Source organism: Coenobita brevimanus, chromosome 70 (genome assembly GCF_032717465.1).
Source record: "Coenobita brevimanus isolate Jiangsu-jjx chromosome 70, ASM3271746v2, whole genome shotgun sequence".
In the NCBI taxonomy this organism is placed as follows: Eukaryota; Metazoa; Arthropoda; class Malacostraca; order Decapoda; family Coenobitidae; genus Coenobita; species Coenobita brevimanus.
Genome location: NC_137023.1, coordinates 45,477,925 through 45,493,411, shown reverse-complemented (window position 1 = coordinate 45,493,411; position 15,487 = coordinate 45,477,925). Strand labels below are relative to the sequence as shown.

Here is a 15,487-nt window from a genome sequence, read left to right as displayed (position 1 = left end):
TTCATTTATCATAAACTTGAAGATGAACATCCAGGGCATCATCTGGTGAAAAGAAAAAAAAAAAAATCTTTCTTCGTCTTTGTGTGGCGCCATAGGTAAGTTTGAGTAGGGGTGGAGTAGTTAGCGGTGATGCACGGCCAGCACTGCCTGAGCTGTGGCTCGCAATGCCATGCTACCCAGCCTGAGCTGTGGCTCACAATCCACAGGTTAAGAGCAAATGCAGATAAAACAAAAGTGATGATATGTAGGGTTGGTGGTGGTACTGTCAAAGAAGAGGGAGAGTGGTCATGTGCAATTTGCCACAAGGGCATGGGAAGTAAATCCATCTTGTGCAGTGTGTGTGACAAGTGGGTTCTTAAAAGATGTAGTGGTATTAGAGGTAGACTGCAAGATAATGCTGATTTTATGTGTGCATTGTGTTGGGGAGAGCAGGTGGAGATTGTCATGTGTGAAAGGATTGAACTTGCCGGTGAGTCCCTTGAGTGTGTGGAAGAGTTTTGTTATTTGGGAGACATGTTATGTGCTGGAGGTGGGGCTGGAGCTAGCTCCATGGCTAGGGTGAGAAGTGGTTGGATGAAGTTCAGAGTTCATAAGAGATGTAGTGGTGTTAGAGGCAGACTGCAAGATAATGGAGATTTTATGTGTACGGTGTGTCGGAGAGAGCAGGTGGAGATTGTCAGACGTGAAAGGATTGAATTTGCTGATGAGTCTCTTGTGTGTGTGGAAGAGTTTTTTTTATATGGGAAACATGTTATGTGCTGGAGGTGGGGATGGCACTAGCTCTGTGGCTAGGATGAGAAGTGGTTGGAAGAAGTTCAGGGAGCTGTTGCCTCTCGTGACATTGAGAGGGCTCTCCCTACGTGCTAAGGGATCTTTGTATGCAGCATGTGTCAGCAGTGTAGTGCTGTTTGGTAGTTCGACCTAGGCAGTAAAGGAAGAGGATATTCGCAGGCTCATTCATACAGAAATGACAATGATTAGGTGGATGTGCAGTGTGTCCCAGATTGCAAGGCCTGGGGGAGCCAGGTTTATGATGGAAGAGTTGAGAGGTAGGATGAGACTGGAATGTATTGGTGTTGTGATGAGGAGAGGTAGATTGAGGTGGTTTGGGCATGTGGAGAGGATGGGGGATGATAATTGGGTGCAGAAAGTGAGAAGCTTTAATTTTGGGGATGGGTTCATGAGGGGTAGACCGAAAAAGACATGGGACGAGGTCATTAAGTGTGACCTCAGAGTTAACCTGCCACGTGCCAGGGCCGTTTTAAAACGGGCTAACAAAAATCTATGGTCAGTGCCAGTGCCGTTTTAAAATGGTTTAAAACTAAAACATTGATTGTGACCACATTTGTCAAGATTCGTGAGTAAAAATTGGCAGGCATGTATGCTAACTGTTCCTCTGTTAAGCCCTAGGCAGTCAAGGCCATACACCCACTTACTTCCCCCTCACACTCGCTCTGCCTTACTCTGCCTGTGTGCCTCATCCAGTGCTGTACATAGTGAAGACATGTTGTAAATATTTTCACGTAAGTGAAGGGACTATACATAGTGAAATCAAGTTGTAAATATTTTCTTGTAAGTGTAAGAACTGTTCATAGTGATGTCAAGCTGTAAATACCTTCTTGTAAGTGCCAGGACTGTTCATAGTGAAGTCAGGGTGTACCTATCTTAAAGTACGAGTAAGACAGTGCATTCACAGTAAGAGCAACACGCAAATTGTGACAGATGCTGAAGTAATAAGTAATCAGAAAAGTGTACTGAACATTGCTATACCTTCCCAACATAAATACCTGAGTCTACCTTACATAGAAAACGGCTTTCTTACCTACATGGCGAGCATGAGAGAATGGGCATACCTGTACACGAGCATGCAGGACTCAATAAAACCCATTTCTGAGCTGTGGTGAGTATTTTGATGATGAAATTTGTTGTTTTCACATCAAAATCTATCATTTTAGCCAATGAAAAAAAGGTCAAAAAATGGCAGGCACGCGGGTGACCAATAGGGCTAAAAATAGCTAGCACATGGCGGGTTAAGGGACTGAACAAGGAGGCTGTCAGAGATCGAGCAGCACGGAGAGCCGCCATTAGGTGACCAAGGCTGACGCATGCAAGCATGTTGGAGCCTTCAAAAATGAAACAAAACAAACACCAGCTTCCAGCTTCTAATATATCCAGAAGTCTCACTTTATCACTAATACATAATGTTACATGCGTCCTGTGGACACTTTCTGCCTTTGCTGAAGCTATATTTGAATTGAGAGCCATCACAGGGAGAATTTAATTTTAGAAATATCAAATAATAAAATAGTAGGTCAATTAACCAGTTGATGTTATGAATATGTGCACATGTTTGAAGAAAGGCTGCCATGTGGAGACCTAGCTTAATCTGAGACTAAGCAAATTATTATTGCTTTCCGCATGGCTAGTTAAAGTGGTCTTGTAAATATTTTAAACATATATTTGGAATTCATATAGCGTCAGTTTTTTCCAGATTAACCAGATTCCAGACTAAAGGGGTTCAAACCTGTTTTTTTTTTTTTTTTTTTTTTTTTTTTTTTTTTTTTTTTTTTTAATGTGCCCGACTGGACATAGACATCACAGCCTGCTCCCAAGGCCCAGTAGTCCTCCTACATACCATGCACTTCAACATGTCACCACTTCAGCACCAACACCCACCATCCATATTGAATACATGCTAGGGCTGTCTCATACAGGACTGGTGTATTGGTATTAGGAGAGGTGTTTTATGACATGTCAGTGGGTCTTCTGGTAGGTCAGTAAATTCTGATTTTATGAAATTCAAATCCTTAAACTGTTCCCTGCCCCAACGTGAATTTGAACCTGGGTCCGGTAGGACTGCAGGCCACCTCTCTGCCGATTGAGCCACCGCCTCCCCCAAAGCCATGTAAAATACTGTGTACTCAAGAGCTTTGTGATGAAATTGTAGCAATTTAACATGGCCTGTGATTAGATTGTGCAATGTCGGACAGGGACTAATATTGCTGAGTGGGGTTTAGCCTGCCATCAAAGAATTAACAAATATAAAGAATGTTTTGTCCAGGGCTGGTGTAATGCTGGGGACATTTTTATGATTTTTGGTGCATTCTAAGTGATATCAGTAATAACTGGTTTAATGTTAAAATTCATTAGCATTGCCTTAGCCCAGCCAAGAATCAATCTTGTTTCAATTTTGACCACCCACTGCTTGCATGCATTTCATATTATGTACTGTTTTTATCCAGGGTTTAATAATTCATTTAGACCAGGGTCATCTGTATTTAATTATTACCCTCTGTTAATGATTTTGTTCACCTTAGGATAGTCTTCAGACTCAGAAGGTTAGATATGGCCTTTATAAGCTCATTTAGTTCATGAGATGTTTACCAAAGATAAAAAAAAGGCAGGGTCAGATGCCATGATGCACTTTATTGTAGTGCTCATCTCAGTAATTTAGGCATTTGAGCCTGTGGTATGTTGTTCAGCTACTATCCTGTGATAGAAAACCGTTGTATCATCTAGGCTACCACAGTTGCCTACCTTAGGTTCTATCGTAGGTAGTCATGTGCCAGTCCTCAGCGTAGATTGATACCTAAGCCAACTGGTGCTAGCTTTCTCTACAAAGATTTGAACACATATGCTTGTATCCCATCAGCTTCCCAGCTGGCAAAAATAACCATTTTTCAAAGTTGAATAAATTTGTCTGGTAACAAGAGTAAACTGAAAAAGATGTCACTTGGATTCAGGGGGTTAAGAATCATATAATTTTCAGAGGGTCTTGCCACCGAGATCCCAGAAGTGAAGATCCGAGAGTGGGTGTACAGCAAGAACAATCCCTACCGTACGGCAGACGTTGTTGAAGCTACCCCTATCAACTGGGCTGTTCCCACAGTACAGCGCCTCTGGTTTGGGTACGAGAAATTGTCTTGCATGTTGCATACCCTTGGATTCTGTTGAGTTTAATGTATACAGTGTAGTCTTTATTGGTTTTTGTACAGTACAGTATTGTAATTTCTGGAATTATAGTATTGTACAGTACTGTTAGCCCTGCATTTTTTTCTCCTCTCTCTTTCCTCTGTTTTCAAGAAGTATTGCTTTCAAAGTAAGTTTTATGTTAAAATTTTATAATGTTTACAAGGACATGTTATCTTAATTATGACTTTTATCATTTCATAATCCCACTTTTTTTCACCACATGTGATGTGTGGTAAGGTCTAGAAAACAAGGAAGTGGGAAAAAAATTGCAGTGGGAAAACTAAACAGCATGCTCAGCAGACTCAGAATCCTGACTCCACCTCATAGACATTACCATCCACACACCTGAACTTCATGTTACCTATCAAAGATTTAATTGGACAACTATCATGTTTAAAGAAATTTTAAAAAATCATGCTGAGGGTGTTACTACTGTGTCAAGCATTCTTCTGTACAAAATCACCAGCTTGATCTCTCATTGGTTCTCTAGTCTTGTCAGCCTCCAGACCAGCTTCTTAACAAATTCTCATTTACTTTAGGTTTCCACCATATGGCCCTTCCATGCCACCTCCTACCTTCAAACTCTCTCTCTCTCTCTCTCTCTCTCTCTCTCTCTGTATATGTATGTATGTGTGTATATGTACACACACACACACACACACACACACACTCTTGCTTCATCAGTTAATACAACAGTGCTTAAGGTGCGAGTGGTGAAGGAGAGGACTGTGCACCCAGGAGGAAATTGAAAACGAAGCATTAAGGGATGCCTTCTATACCAAGTTGAGTAGAATGGTGGCTGAACAGGGAACCGTTGACAGAAGTGCTAACGGACAGTATAGAGGTCACAAGAACAATCTCTTGAGAGTTACTGATTTAGTATGTGGATAGACAGGGGACCCTTCTCTCCAAGACACCAGGTAACATAGTGGTTGGATGAGAGTGTGGAAGCTGCAGTTATGGAGAAAAGAAGATTCTTCCAGGAATGGAAAAGGAGGGGTGGTAACAGAGAGGAATGCTTGGCTGCCGAGGGTCTAGGTATACATGGCTAAATCTGAGTCTCAGAGACTTTTACTGGATAACTTGAATAGCTCTGAAAGGAAGAATATGATGTTTAAAGTAGTCAGTATGCGAAGTTTCCTCCCTGGAAAGTGCTGAAAATGCACCCAGACAAATAGTAGTCACTTGTGGCTTAAAAGTTATTTTTACTAGGGTGTGCATTTATTTCATAGTACAGTTATATGTTTTAGTGACTGAGATCCAATGTAATGTGGAGAGCTGCTGTTAGGTGACCAAGACTGACACATGCAAGCATACTGGAATCTTTATAAACAGTATGATACAAACAGTACAATTCAGATAGATGGTATGGGCAAATAATACACCAGTCCTGTGTGAGACAGCCCTAGCATGTATTCAATATGGACGGTGGGTGTTAGCGCCGAAGTGGTGACATGTAGAGGTGTATAGTATGTAGGAGGACTGCTGGGTCTTGATAGCAGGCTGTAAAGCCTATGCCCAGAGTCGGACACATTTAAAAAAAAAAAAAAAAAAAAAAAAAAAAAATGGAGAGAATGGGTGTAAATAGGATAGTGAAAAGGGTGTATCTAAGGGAGCTTGAGGGTGGGAGGAGGTATGGTAGACTAGGAAGGAGGAATAATATGGCAAATGAATGTATACTAAAATGAGGTATGAAGGTTGATGAGGCCAAGGAACTGACAGAGGATTAAGTCAGTTTGAAGAATTTCGTATGATGTGGGGAGCTTGGCACCCTAATGTTTTCATGGCGATAATTGTTGAATTGACTTTAGTTGATAGGTAATGTGAAATACTGTTTTTGAATATAGACAGTAATGCTGAGAAGCCAGGATTCCTATGATGTAAATGATTATTGAAAAAGTGTGTGGCCCATTATATTGTTCATGCTGTTGATTTGTTCTCGTCTTTTTTTTTTTTTTTTTTTTTTTTTTTTTTTGACCCTATCTCACCCCATTATGGGTGAGAAAAGAGGTCAACATGATGGTGGTGATGTTTTCAAAGCATTTTAATACAAAATCTACATCTGACCACCATTCATCTGGGTGTGTTATTGGCACTTTCCAGAGAGGAAACTCAACACTCCATCACTGTTTATATAATGCTATCAGTAGCAGTGAGAGGTATTGTGTGCAGTAAGGATGACCATGTGCTTTTACGATTTTGTGAAAAACGTTTGTGAATGATGCTACCAACGTTGTCATACAATTTTGAACGCTATTCCCACCCACTTGGAGGGCAAAATTTGTCTGGCATTATACACAACACAAAATATCAAGATATTGGCTACTCAAATCCTCCAAACACGGGAAATCAAGCAGGTGGCACGTGGTTGCACTTCTTGTGGGAAGCTCCTCTTATGTGGTTTCTTCAAAGCAGGTTAGGTACAACACTGTCAACATTATTATGATAAGTGGCCTAGTTAAGTCTTCAAGTAAAATATCTGGCTGTTACCATGTTATTTACATTCCTTATTGATACAGTTGAAAAACAATGGCATCTTTTTTGAATAAGCTAAATAAGTACTGTATATTACTGATTTTCTAGCTACCCTTGATCTCTCATCTTTACAATGTAGTGCCCAGGCCTCTGTGACATCAGAGTTGATGGGATTTTGTTTAGATTGTACGGGCATGTGGAGAGAGCAGGTTTGAATAAGAATGGCAAAAAGGGTATATCCATCCATCATCTAGTCCTATGTTGCCCCATGAGGAGCATAGGAGCCTGGGACTAGGCAAGTTGGTTCTGACATTTAAGATGAGAGTGACCAGCCTCACTTATCCCTAAGTGGCTTTATGTGAGCAATAAACCACAACCATCCCTTGGATATAAACCTGCACTGGCTCAATCCAATTGGAGTGTCCTAACCTGATAGAATTTCGAAGATATGATAGACTTTGATATGGTAAATGATTGTGTGAAAGAGAGTTATAGGATTTAATGATGCTAGGGAACTGACAAGCATTCAAACAGGCTGGATGAATTTGTGCAGAGGAGTGTATGACCAGGGTTTGGCACCGCTGTTTTGTTGGATTGACTTTCAGAATGATGAGTGTGAAGCTACATGTTGAATGTTTTTTAAACCTACCAGATGGAGCCAGGATTCTGAGGGTGTGAATAGTAAGTGAATGGAAATGTGGCTCATTCAGTTGGACAAGCTTTGGTTAGTACAGTATCTCGTTTTTTTTTTTTTTTTCCGACTCTGCCTCACCCCACCTTGGGGTAGGTCAGAAAGGTGTGGATAATATGATGTCCAGGCCTCTCTAAATGGATGGATCTTGAGTATGGCATTCTTTTCTGTATCTTTCATTGCGAAGAACAATTTATTGCAGACCTTCAGTCTTTCTTTCCTGAGCTTCATTTAACATATATGGTTGCAGATTCAAAATAAGGTGTTTTATTTGGTCAGATCGGTGGTGGATGACAAGAAACGGCGTTTGCGAGCCTTCCTGAGCTGCATGAAGTCTGACACACCTCTAATGCTCCATACTTCACATGTCCCTCAGCACCTTCTTATTATGGCCACTGTTCTCAGGTAATAAAAACAAACAGTAAGACCATTTTCTATTTTCTCTCTCTCTCTTTCTCTCTCCCACCCCGAATTCATACTGCTAACCTCTTTCATTTGCTACTACCCAACTTTCCAGTATAAGTGGTCATTCCCCAAAATGTAAGTGATACATCTGGTATACCCCCTTAATATATGGTTTTCCAATACATTAACTCCTGCCGAGCTGCAGACCTGATATAAGGCACACTGAAGGTCTGCATAGACCAAACCATAAGTGTCATATGAGGTACAGTTTACATTGGCTGTAAACGTAAAGTAACTGCTATGTTCATATTTTGCATTTCCTTTATTGTATTTAGCTGATTTAAGAGATTTGAATTGGTATTTTTGTTTATTTGTTTATATATTTATCTATTTAATTTTTCTTAGGTACATTATGAGCAGTCCAAGTGGACCAGTGTTAAGAAAGCAAGAGTTAGATGCGTTCCTTGTAACAGCCTTCTCTCCTGATCTCACAAATGCACATTACTTACAAGATTTACAGGTGAGTATGCATTTGATTTTGTTTTTAGTAGAAAAAATGTAATTAAAGTATTAAAACTGCAGTTTTGATAGTGATTCCCATTTTGTGTTGTCTTAGAATCATCCTCAACTGTTTGTTACAAAGCCATTGAGTAATGGATCTAATGAACTGTTATTGTTGTTTATCAATTCCAGTCTGTCTGGCCAAGCAGATTGATCAATTGTAGGCAAGCAACTGCCCCAGCAAGGCTGTCCTTTGCAGTGAACCAATGTACCCTGCAGCTGAGAACATTTTACCACAGAGAGGCACGAGGAATAATGTGGAGGTTTGATTCCTGAATGGATGCCACAGTTGCGTCTCCCCACCCATTTAACAGGGGCCCATAGTAGGCTCCACTTCACCTCATAATTTCATTAAGTGATAGCACCCAGGATTGTAAATAGTTTCCTGGGTTACAGGAAACCATTATGCTTGTCACTTAGTGTAGAGCCACCTGGAGTGGAAAGAAAGTAATAAAAAGTGATTGGAAAGAATGGGAGAAGTAGGAAGAGTGAAGGGCAGACAAGGAGATAGAATGAGAAAGAGGAAGGAAGAAGTAGGTAACACTACATCAGGTGAGTGGATGATGGCTACTACCACCAGCAACCATCTGATGAACAGCTAGCGGCATAGGACCCTGGCTATTACGCTGCCAATTTTATGTAGGTTATCGGTCAGTCTGATGAACTATAATAATTTCAGATAGATAGTCCCTGATAAACCATTAAATGAGGATTTGACACCTGGTTCAGAAAAATGTTTGATTTGTGTGTGTGTGTGAGAGAGAGAGAGAGAGAGAGAGAGAGAGAGAGAGAAAGAGAGAGAGAAAACAATCCCTTTAGTTCCACTATTTACACACACATAGACTGTCATATATAAAAACAGTTTACTCCCCCTCCCCCCATGATGAATTTGTCTCTTCCGGCTCATATCCAACTGCTCTTCATCCTGAGTAGTTGGTGGGGATGCCCACCATCCACTCACATGATATAGTGCTACTTGCTTCCTTCTGTATCATTAATTTTCTTTGTCTGCCCTCCATTCTTCCCATTTTCTCCCATCCTTCCTGTCACTTTTTATTACTTATCTTTCCACTTCAGTGGGCAATACACTGAGTGACAAGCCTAATGATTTCTTGTAACCCAAAACACTATTTACAATAGTGGGTGGTAACCACATAACCAGAAAATGGGGTGATGTCGAACCTCCTAAGGTGCCACTGTTACCTAGGTGAAGAGATTCATATGCAGCATCTGTCCAGAAAACAAACCTCCACATTCCTCTCTGCACCTTTCTGTGGGAAAGCGCTGTCTACTGCAAGAGAGCATTGGATCACTGCATGGGATAACCCTGCAAAGGCAGTTGCTTACCTGCACTTGATGGGTCTACTTGGCTGGATAAACTGGGCTTACTCAACAACAACAACCTCCATCCTAATTATCCTTGCTGTATTTTTGACATTTTAATTCATCTTTAATTCATCAGATCATCTTCAAACCTTCCACCTCCCCTCTCCCTACCTATTGGTTGGTTGGGTCAGGGTCCAGAAGACAAGGAAAAGGAAGAAATATGTTAGTTAGAGAACTAATCAACACCCTGCCCCATAAAATGGGGGACATACTCATTGACTCACCACTCAACCCTTCCAGAATCCTGACTCCACCTCTTAGACATATATTTTTTTACCCATACCATCATAATTACTTATCATACAGAGTCAGCCCAACAACTTTCAAATTAAAAAATGGGAGGGGTGGGGATGCCAAACCTGTTATATATGCTTCAAATGTACAAAATTTCTCCAAACAGCTCACTCCCCTGTCAAGGTGGTAGTTTACTGTCACTTGTTTCTTTCTTCTTACTTTGCAGCTGCCCCTAGTAACAGCAAGAGGTTCTCAGCTAGCAGCACTTTTCATGATGGGTGTGGAGACAGCACTGTTTGCCAATGATGCGTGTGGAGCTCCTGTCCCATGGCTTATGTGCTGCCCTTGGCTCTTCTTTGACGGCAAACTTTTTCATGCCAAGCTCATCAGGGCGAATTGTGCCAGATCTTTAGTAGAGGTTATTTGCTTTCTGATAATTTCCACATATGACATTAACCCCTTCGTGGCCGTCGGCATTAAACGGTATTTTATCGGAGCATGGCCGGCGGCGTCAATGTAGTGCAACCTGTAAAAAACTGCGAACAGTTTTGGGGAGGGAATGAAGGTCTAGGAGATGTTGACACAGACCTATTCTAGCCTCTAAACCACTCAGACAATCAGTAAATCTCATGAATCAGTCATGAGTGGATGTCAGTTATTTTGCTTTCCTCAAATATTAATGTAAGAATAAGAAAGCAGGGAAAAAAAAAGAAGTCTTGTTTCCAAGACAGTGACTGCATATCAGTGTTTGCCTTTGGCCTGGGAAGGGAGGGGAGGAATAAATGTTATAAAAAAGGGGGAAGCTTTTCATAATTAGGATACATACTTTTGTTTCTAAGCAGTGATGAGAAATAACAAGGTGAGTATGGTAGTTAAGAAGTCACTGCATGATAGTATTGTGATCCCTGCCCTGACGAGGCATGGACCTTACTAGGGTGGAACAAGTCAAAAGTGAGAGCAGTGGAAATGAGTTACCTGAGAGGAGCATGTGACATGACATGGAGGGACAGGTTGACAAATGAAGAAGTGAAAGAACATTGTGGGGTGGATGTGATTGAGAAAATTAGGAGAAATACACTGAGGTGGTTTGGATATGTGGAGAGAATGGAAAATGAAAGACTGACTAAGAAGGTGTATGTAGGTGAAATGGAGGGAGAAGGAGACGAGGATGAGGTGGAGGGATGGAGTTGAGAAGTACATGAGAGAGGGGGGGGGTGAGATGGGGGGAGGGCAGTCAAATGGTGGGTGACAGAGCGACTTGGAGGCGTTTTGTCTGTGGCCACCTTCTGCGGGATTAGGGCATTTTGGGCTATAGATAGATAGGTAGACATATATTATGTGCTGAATTTGTTTATTTTACATATTTATTGTTTGGCATAAGCATTTCAGCAGCATATGAGGTATTCCTGTGGTGAATGTATGGATGTAAAACTTTCCCTTCCTCTCACATTAATTCCCTCTTCCGAGATGCTCATCTTGGGTCATATCAAACCTCATCTGAGATGGTTCAGCCTGTACCCACACAGCAGTACTCATTATCTTGACACATACTAAAAATAGCATCCTTATTCTCTCTCCACATGAATTAGACCACCCATAGTTTAAATAATCCATCATCATCATCATCCAGACCTCCTTTCCCACCCTAGGGCAGGGTGAGGAGTGACAGTGTCCAGACAGCCCAAATTTGCCCAATCCAGTGGACCACGCTTCCATTCACTCATCATTCAAGCCCTCGGAATCCTGGCTCTATCAGATACACCAAAAACATTCACCACATTTTGTAGCTTCACATAAACGTATCCAATTGAGTCAGTCCGGCCACTGCCACGTTAAAAAGGGGTGCCACGTCTCTGATCGTGCACTTCCCCTCACAACCTTCATCCAGCCAGCTCGATCTCTTGTCAGTTCCCTAGCCTTACTATCTTCATACAGGCATAAACATTATAAACCTAAAAAAAAAAAAAGAGAGAAGACATTCATAATTTCAATATTTTTATTTTTAAGTACAGTAGACATATATTCTGAATTTGTTCATTTTACGTATTTCTTGTTTTGCACAAGCATTTCAGCAACATATGAGGTGTTCTCTCAGTGAATATGTGAATTTAAAACCATCCCTTCCCTTCACACTAATTCCCTCATGCATGGTGCTAATCGAGATCAATATCGAATTTTTAGACAGTGCATTTGGCCTGTGCGCTCAAAGGAGGACCCTTGTCTGGGTAGAGTCTAAAAATATCTTTCGCCTCTCTTGGGCACAAACTAAACTTCCCGAACAACAGAAATAAGTCGATACTTGCATAAACACAATGAGCATCAAGAGATGTGAAAAAAAAAAATCATAATTATTTTTGTTAATGAAACCTCCCATGTTATGTACTGATTTTGTTCGTAATACACATATATAGTCATTTCAAACCATTTCAGCACCACTGAAATTTTGGGGGGCATGAAAGTTTGGATATTTCATAGTGTAAAGTGTTTTCACTCTTCTGCTTAATTTTCACTGACAAGTATGAAGTCACCTGGCAAAATATTTCACACTTCATTATGAAGCACAAGAAGGGTCTAGGAAGCTAAAATATTGCTTTCCCAGGTACGCCAGATGTTTCTCTTCAATGTGGCTAGGGAAAAAAAGTGATTATCGAAACTTGAAAAATCAGTGCCCAGGTTGGCATGTGGGTCCTGACGAATTCCACCGGCTCGGCCACAGAGGGGTTAATTGTCTGGTGTGCTTAAAGACCAGAATTCAGTTCATGTAGGTCAGAAAGGCTTAATAATTATACAGATTGTGATTTTCTTGTCAAAGCTGCTTAATGGTCTCATTATTGTTGTCTAGCTTATGATCATTCAAAAATTTCTTAGAACTTCATGAAATGCCAGTCTCTGAGAGTAGTTCAGACTTGCTTAATTCTGTGTCATCCTTTTTCTCCTGATAGGTGTGTGAAGGGGAAATTGAATTGGTGGCAAAGGTGGAGCGGTGTCGGCAGGCTGTACTGGAAGGTCTCAGAGTGGAGTTTGCTCATCCTCCTGTCCCTTCCATGACTGGGATAAGCAACAACCACCACCACCCAAAGGTGGTTCCACCTCATCCTCATCCTCATCACCACTACCCACTCTATGGCCCCTACAATGGACGAGGTCGAGGAAGAGGTACCTCCATGGACAGTGTTATTTTATTGGGGGAAATGGCCATTAAAAGTCTTTGGTTACAGTAAATTTAAAGTAATGCACTACCGATATCACATCAGTCATTGCTTTGGTAAAATAACCACAGGTTTACTGTTGCAGTATGTGTTTATTTATACCCACAGAATTCCATTTGTTAGTCAGTATAGCATATAATATCCTTGGAAAACATTAAGTATATAATGGGAAAAAAAACTTCGTATTTCTGCATTTGTCTAAAGATCAGGGGATTGATTCCTTTATATATTTTTTGTTTCATTGATAACACAAGTGCTCTTGGGCCCTTCTGGCCCTCTCACACTTGCTCCTGCGGAGGGCTCTCACAGTGCATCCTCACTTTCTAATGCTTCGCACTCGTTTCCTCGTGCTTCTCACTCATTTCCTCGAGCTTCGCTTATGTGTTGCGATCATTTCAGGTAATCTGAGTCATGTTTATGTGCTGTTCTAGTCTAACATCGTCACTATCAGCCGTCAAGGCGACATCGATATAGAGCCATCAAAAACCCTACGGTAAACGCAACCCTAATTTCACACACTTACACTGGGAGCGGTGTTTTTTGGTCAAACTTTGATCGCCCATTAAATATAGTGAAAGTTTTTGAGTTATGATGGGACCAAGTTTTTTCACATTAGTGAATTTTTTACAATTTTTGTTCCAGTTTTGGTGCGATTTGAGTGTGTAGTTTCGGTTACCTAAAACACACACACACACACACACACACACACACACACACACACACACACACACACACACACACACACACACACACACACACATGCCTACTGCTATAGTATATTAGATAAGAGTACATTAGTAATACTGTATATTGTTTTCCCCATTATAGTTGATTTTCCTCATTTCGGCTTCATTTATTACTGTGTGTGTGTGTGTACTGTATATATATATATATATATATACAGTATATATATATAATTACAGGCGGCTTTACATTGAGTGACAAGCCAAATGGTTTCCTGTAAGCCAAGAAACCATTTACAACGTTGGGTGGTAACCATATAACCAAATCGTACATGCTCCCTACATGTCAACAAGTGGGTTGGTGGAGGGTTAGTGCCTCTCCCTGTAAAACAAATACTGTACTGTAACTCAAAGTCAAATGGCCACCCCATACAGGATTATGGCGTCTGGCAATAGATAGATAGATAGAATTCATCAGGGGAACAGTTAGGACAGGCTAGGAGTACAGTATTTCTTTTCTTCCATGTACCCTCGATGAGCTGGTCTAAACTGGTTTGCTGCCCTCGCTTTCGTACCCCTCGATGAGCTGGTCTAAACTGGTTTGCTGCCCTTGCTCTCATACCCCTCGATGAGCTGGTCTAAACCAGTTTGCTGCCCTTCCCCCCCCTCTCTCTCTCTCTTGTAAATAATACGAAGCAATACACACCCAAATCGCACTGAAATCATACGAGAGTGGCTGAAAGTGTTATTTTATATTATATTGTTAATTACTGTGATAAAATACAAGTGATTTAGTAATGTTTTTGCGATAATCAGAGAAGTCATGATGCTAAGCGCATTTCCTAGCGAACATTTTTGCGTTTGCAAACTGTGCAGCGATGCTTTGAAGTGACTCATGACATATATCAGTAAGCTTTATAAAAGTGGTAATAAAAGTCCTTCATGAAGTTTGGTTAAGTTTGCAATGATTTTCCTCAGATCGTTACTGTTTTGCTATAGTCAAACGTAAACACTGGATTATCATAACAAAATCATAGGAGATTGGCTAGAATTGTTTTATTTTTATTATTATTGCAATTACTGTGATGAGGTAATGTGGCTGTAACCCTGTTTTGTATGGAAAAAATCTTGTGGTTTAGTGGAAATTTCCACCTCCTTGGGCTATTTCTTCCATCAGACAGTCAAAACACACCTTGTATTCTCTCAAATCATTCTCTGTTCTTGGAGTGCCTTCGGACATGCAGTTTGTTGCAAACGATAGTAGAAAGATTGACATTCGTCTGACAAAAATGTTAGCTCTCAAGATTAACTGTAAGTGGATTACAACACAAGTTGAAAACACACAAATTTTTTCCTATTTCTCCACAATGAGCACATCAGTACGTTGTCATCACAGCCGCTGCAGCCAAAGGGTTAAGGGAGGTCCAGGGGTGTTCTTAAGGGGGGCAGCAGATATCCATGGATTTTTAACATACGCGGGTGTCTGTTACGTAACCCCCGTGGATGTTGAGGGACCACTGTATATATATGTATGTCTGTGTATATATATATATATATATATATATATATATATATATATATATATATATATATAATGTATATATATATATATATATATATATATATATATATATATATATATATATATATATATATATATATATATATATATACTGTATATATATATATACACACACACACATACATACTGTTTTTGTGTGTGTGTGTATACGATCAGTCTTCCCCTTACGCGGTTTGCTGTAACGCAATATTGCTCTAACATGACACAATTTTGTGGAAGGAAATAAACATTCTAACGCGGGTACTGATAGCATAACTTGGTAGTTTGAACCGGACAGGCTGTGACGCGG

At 40.6% G+C, this 15,487-nt stretch overlaps 1 protein-coding gene across 1 annotated transcript in view; it reads left to right on the top strand.

Moving 5' to 3' along the window:
* Nucleotides 1-15,487, top strand: part of LOC145406484 (constitutive coactivator of PPAR-gamma-like protein 1 homolog) — a 172,033-nt gene that overhangs the window by 123,157 nt on the left and 33,389 nt on the right. Inside the window, exons 12-16 of the mRNA XM_080277639.1 lie at nucleotides 3,770-3,908; nucleotides 7,418-7,543; nucleotides 7,949-8,063; nucleotides 9,951-10,142; nucleotides 12,667-12,884. Of these exons, the coding sequence (XP_080133765.1) occupies nucleotides 3,770-3,908; nucleotides 7,418-7,543; nucleotides 7,949-8,063; nucleotides 9,951-10,142; nucleotides 12,667-12,884 (790 nt within the window). The remainder of the gene's footprint in view (nucleotides 1-3,769; nucleotides 3,909-7,417; nucleotides 7,544-7,948; nucleotides 8,064-9,950; nucleotides 10,143-12,666; nucleotides 12,885-15,487) is intronic.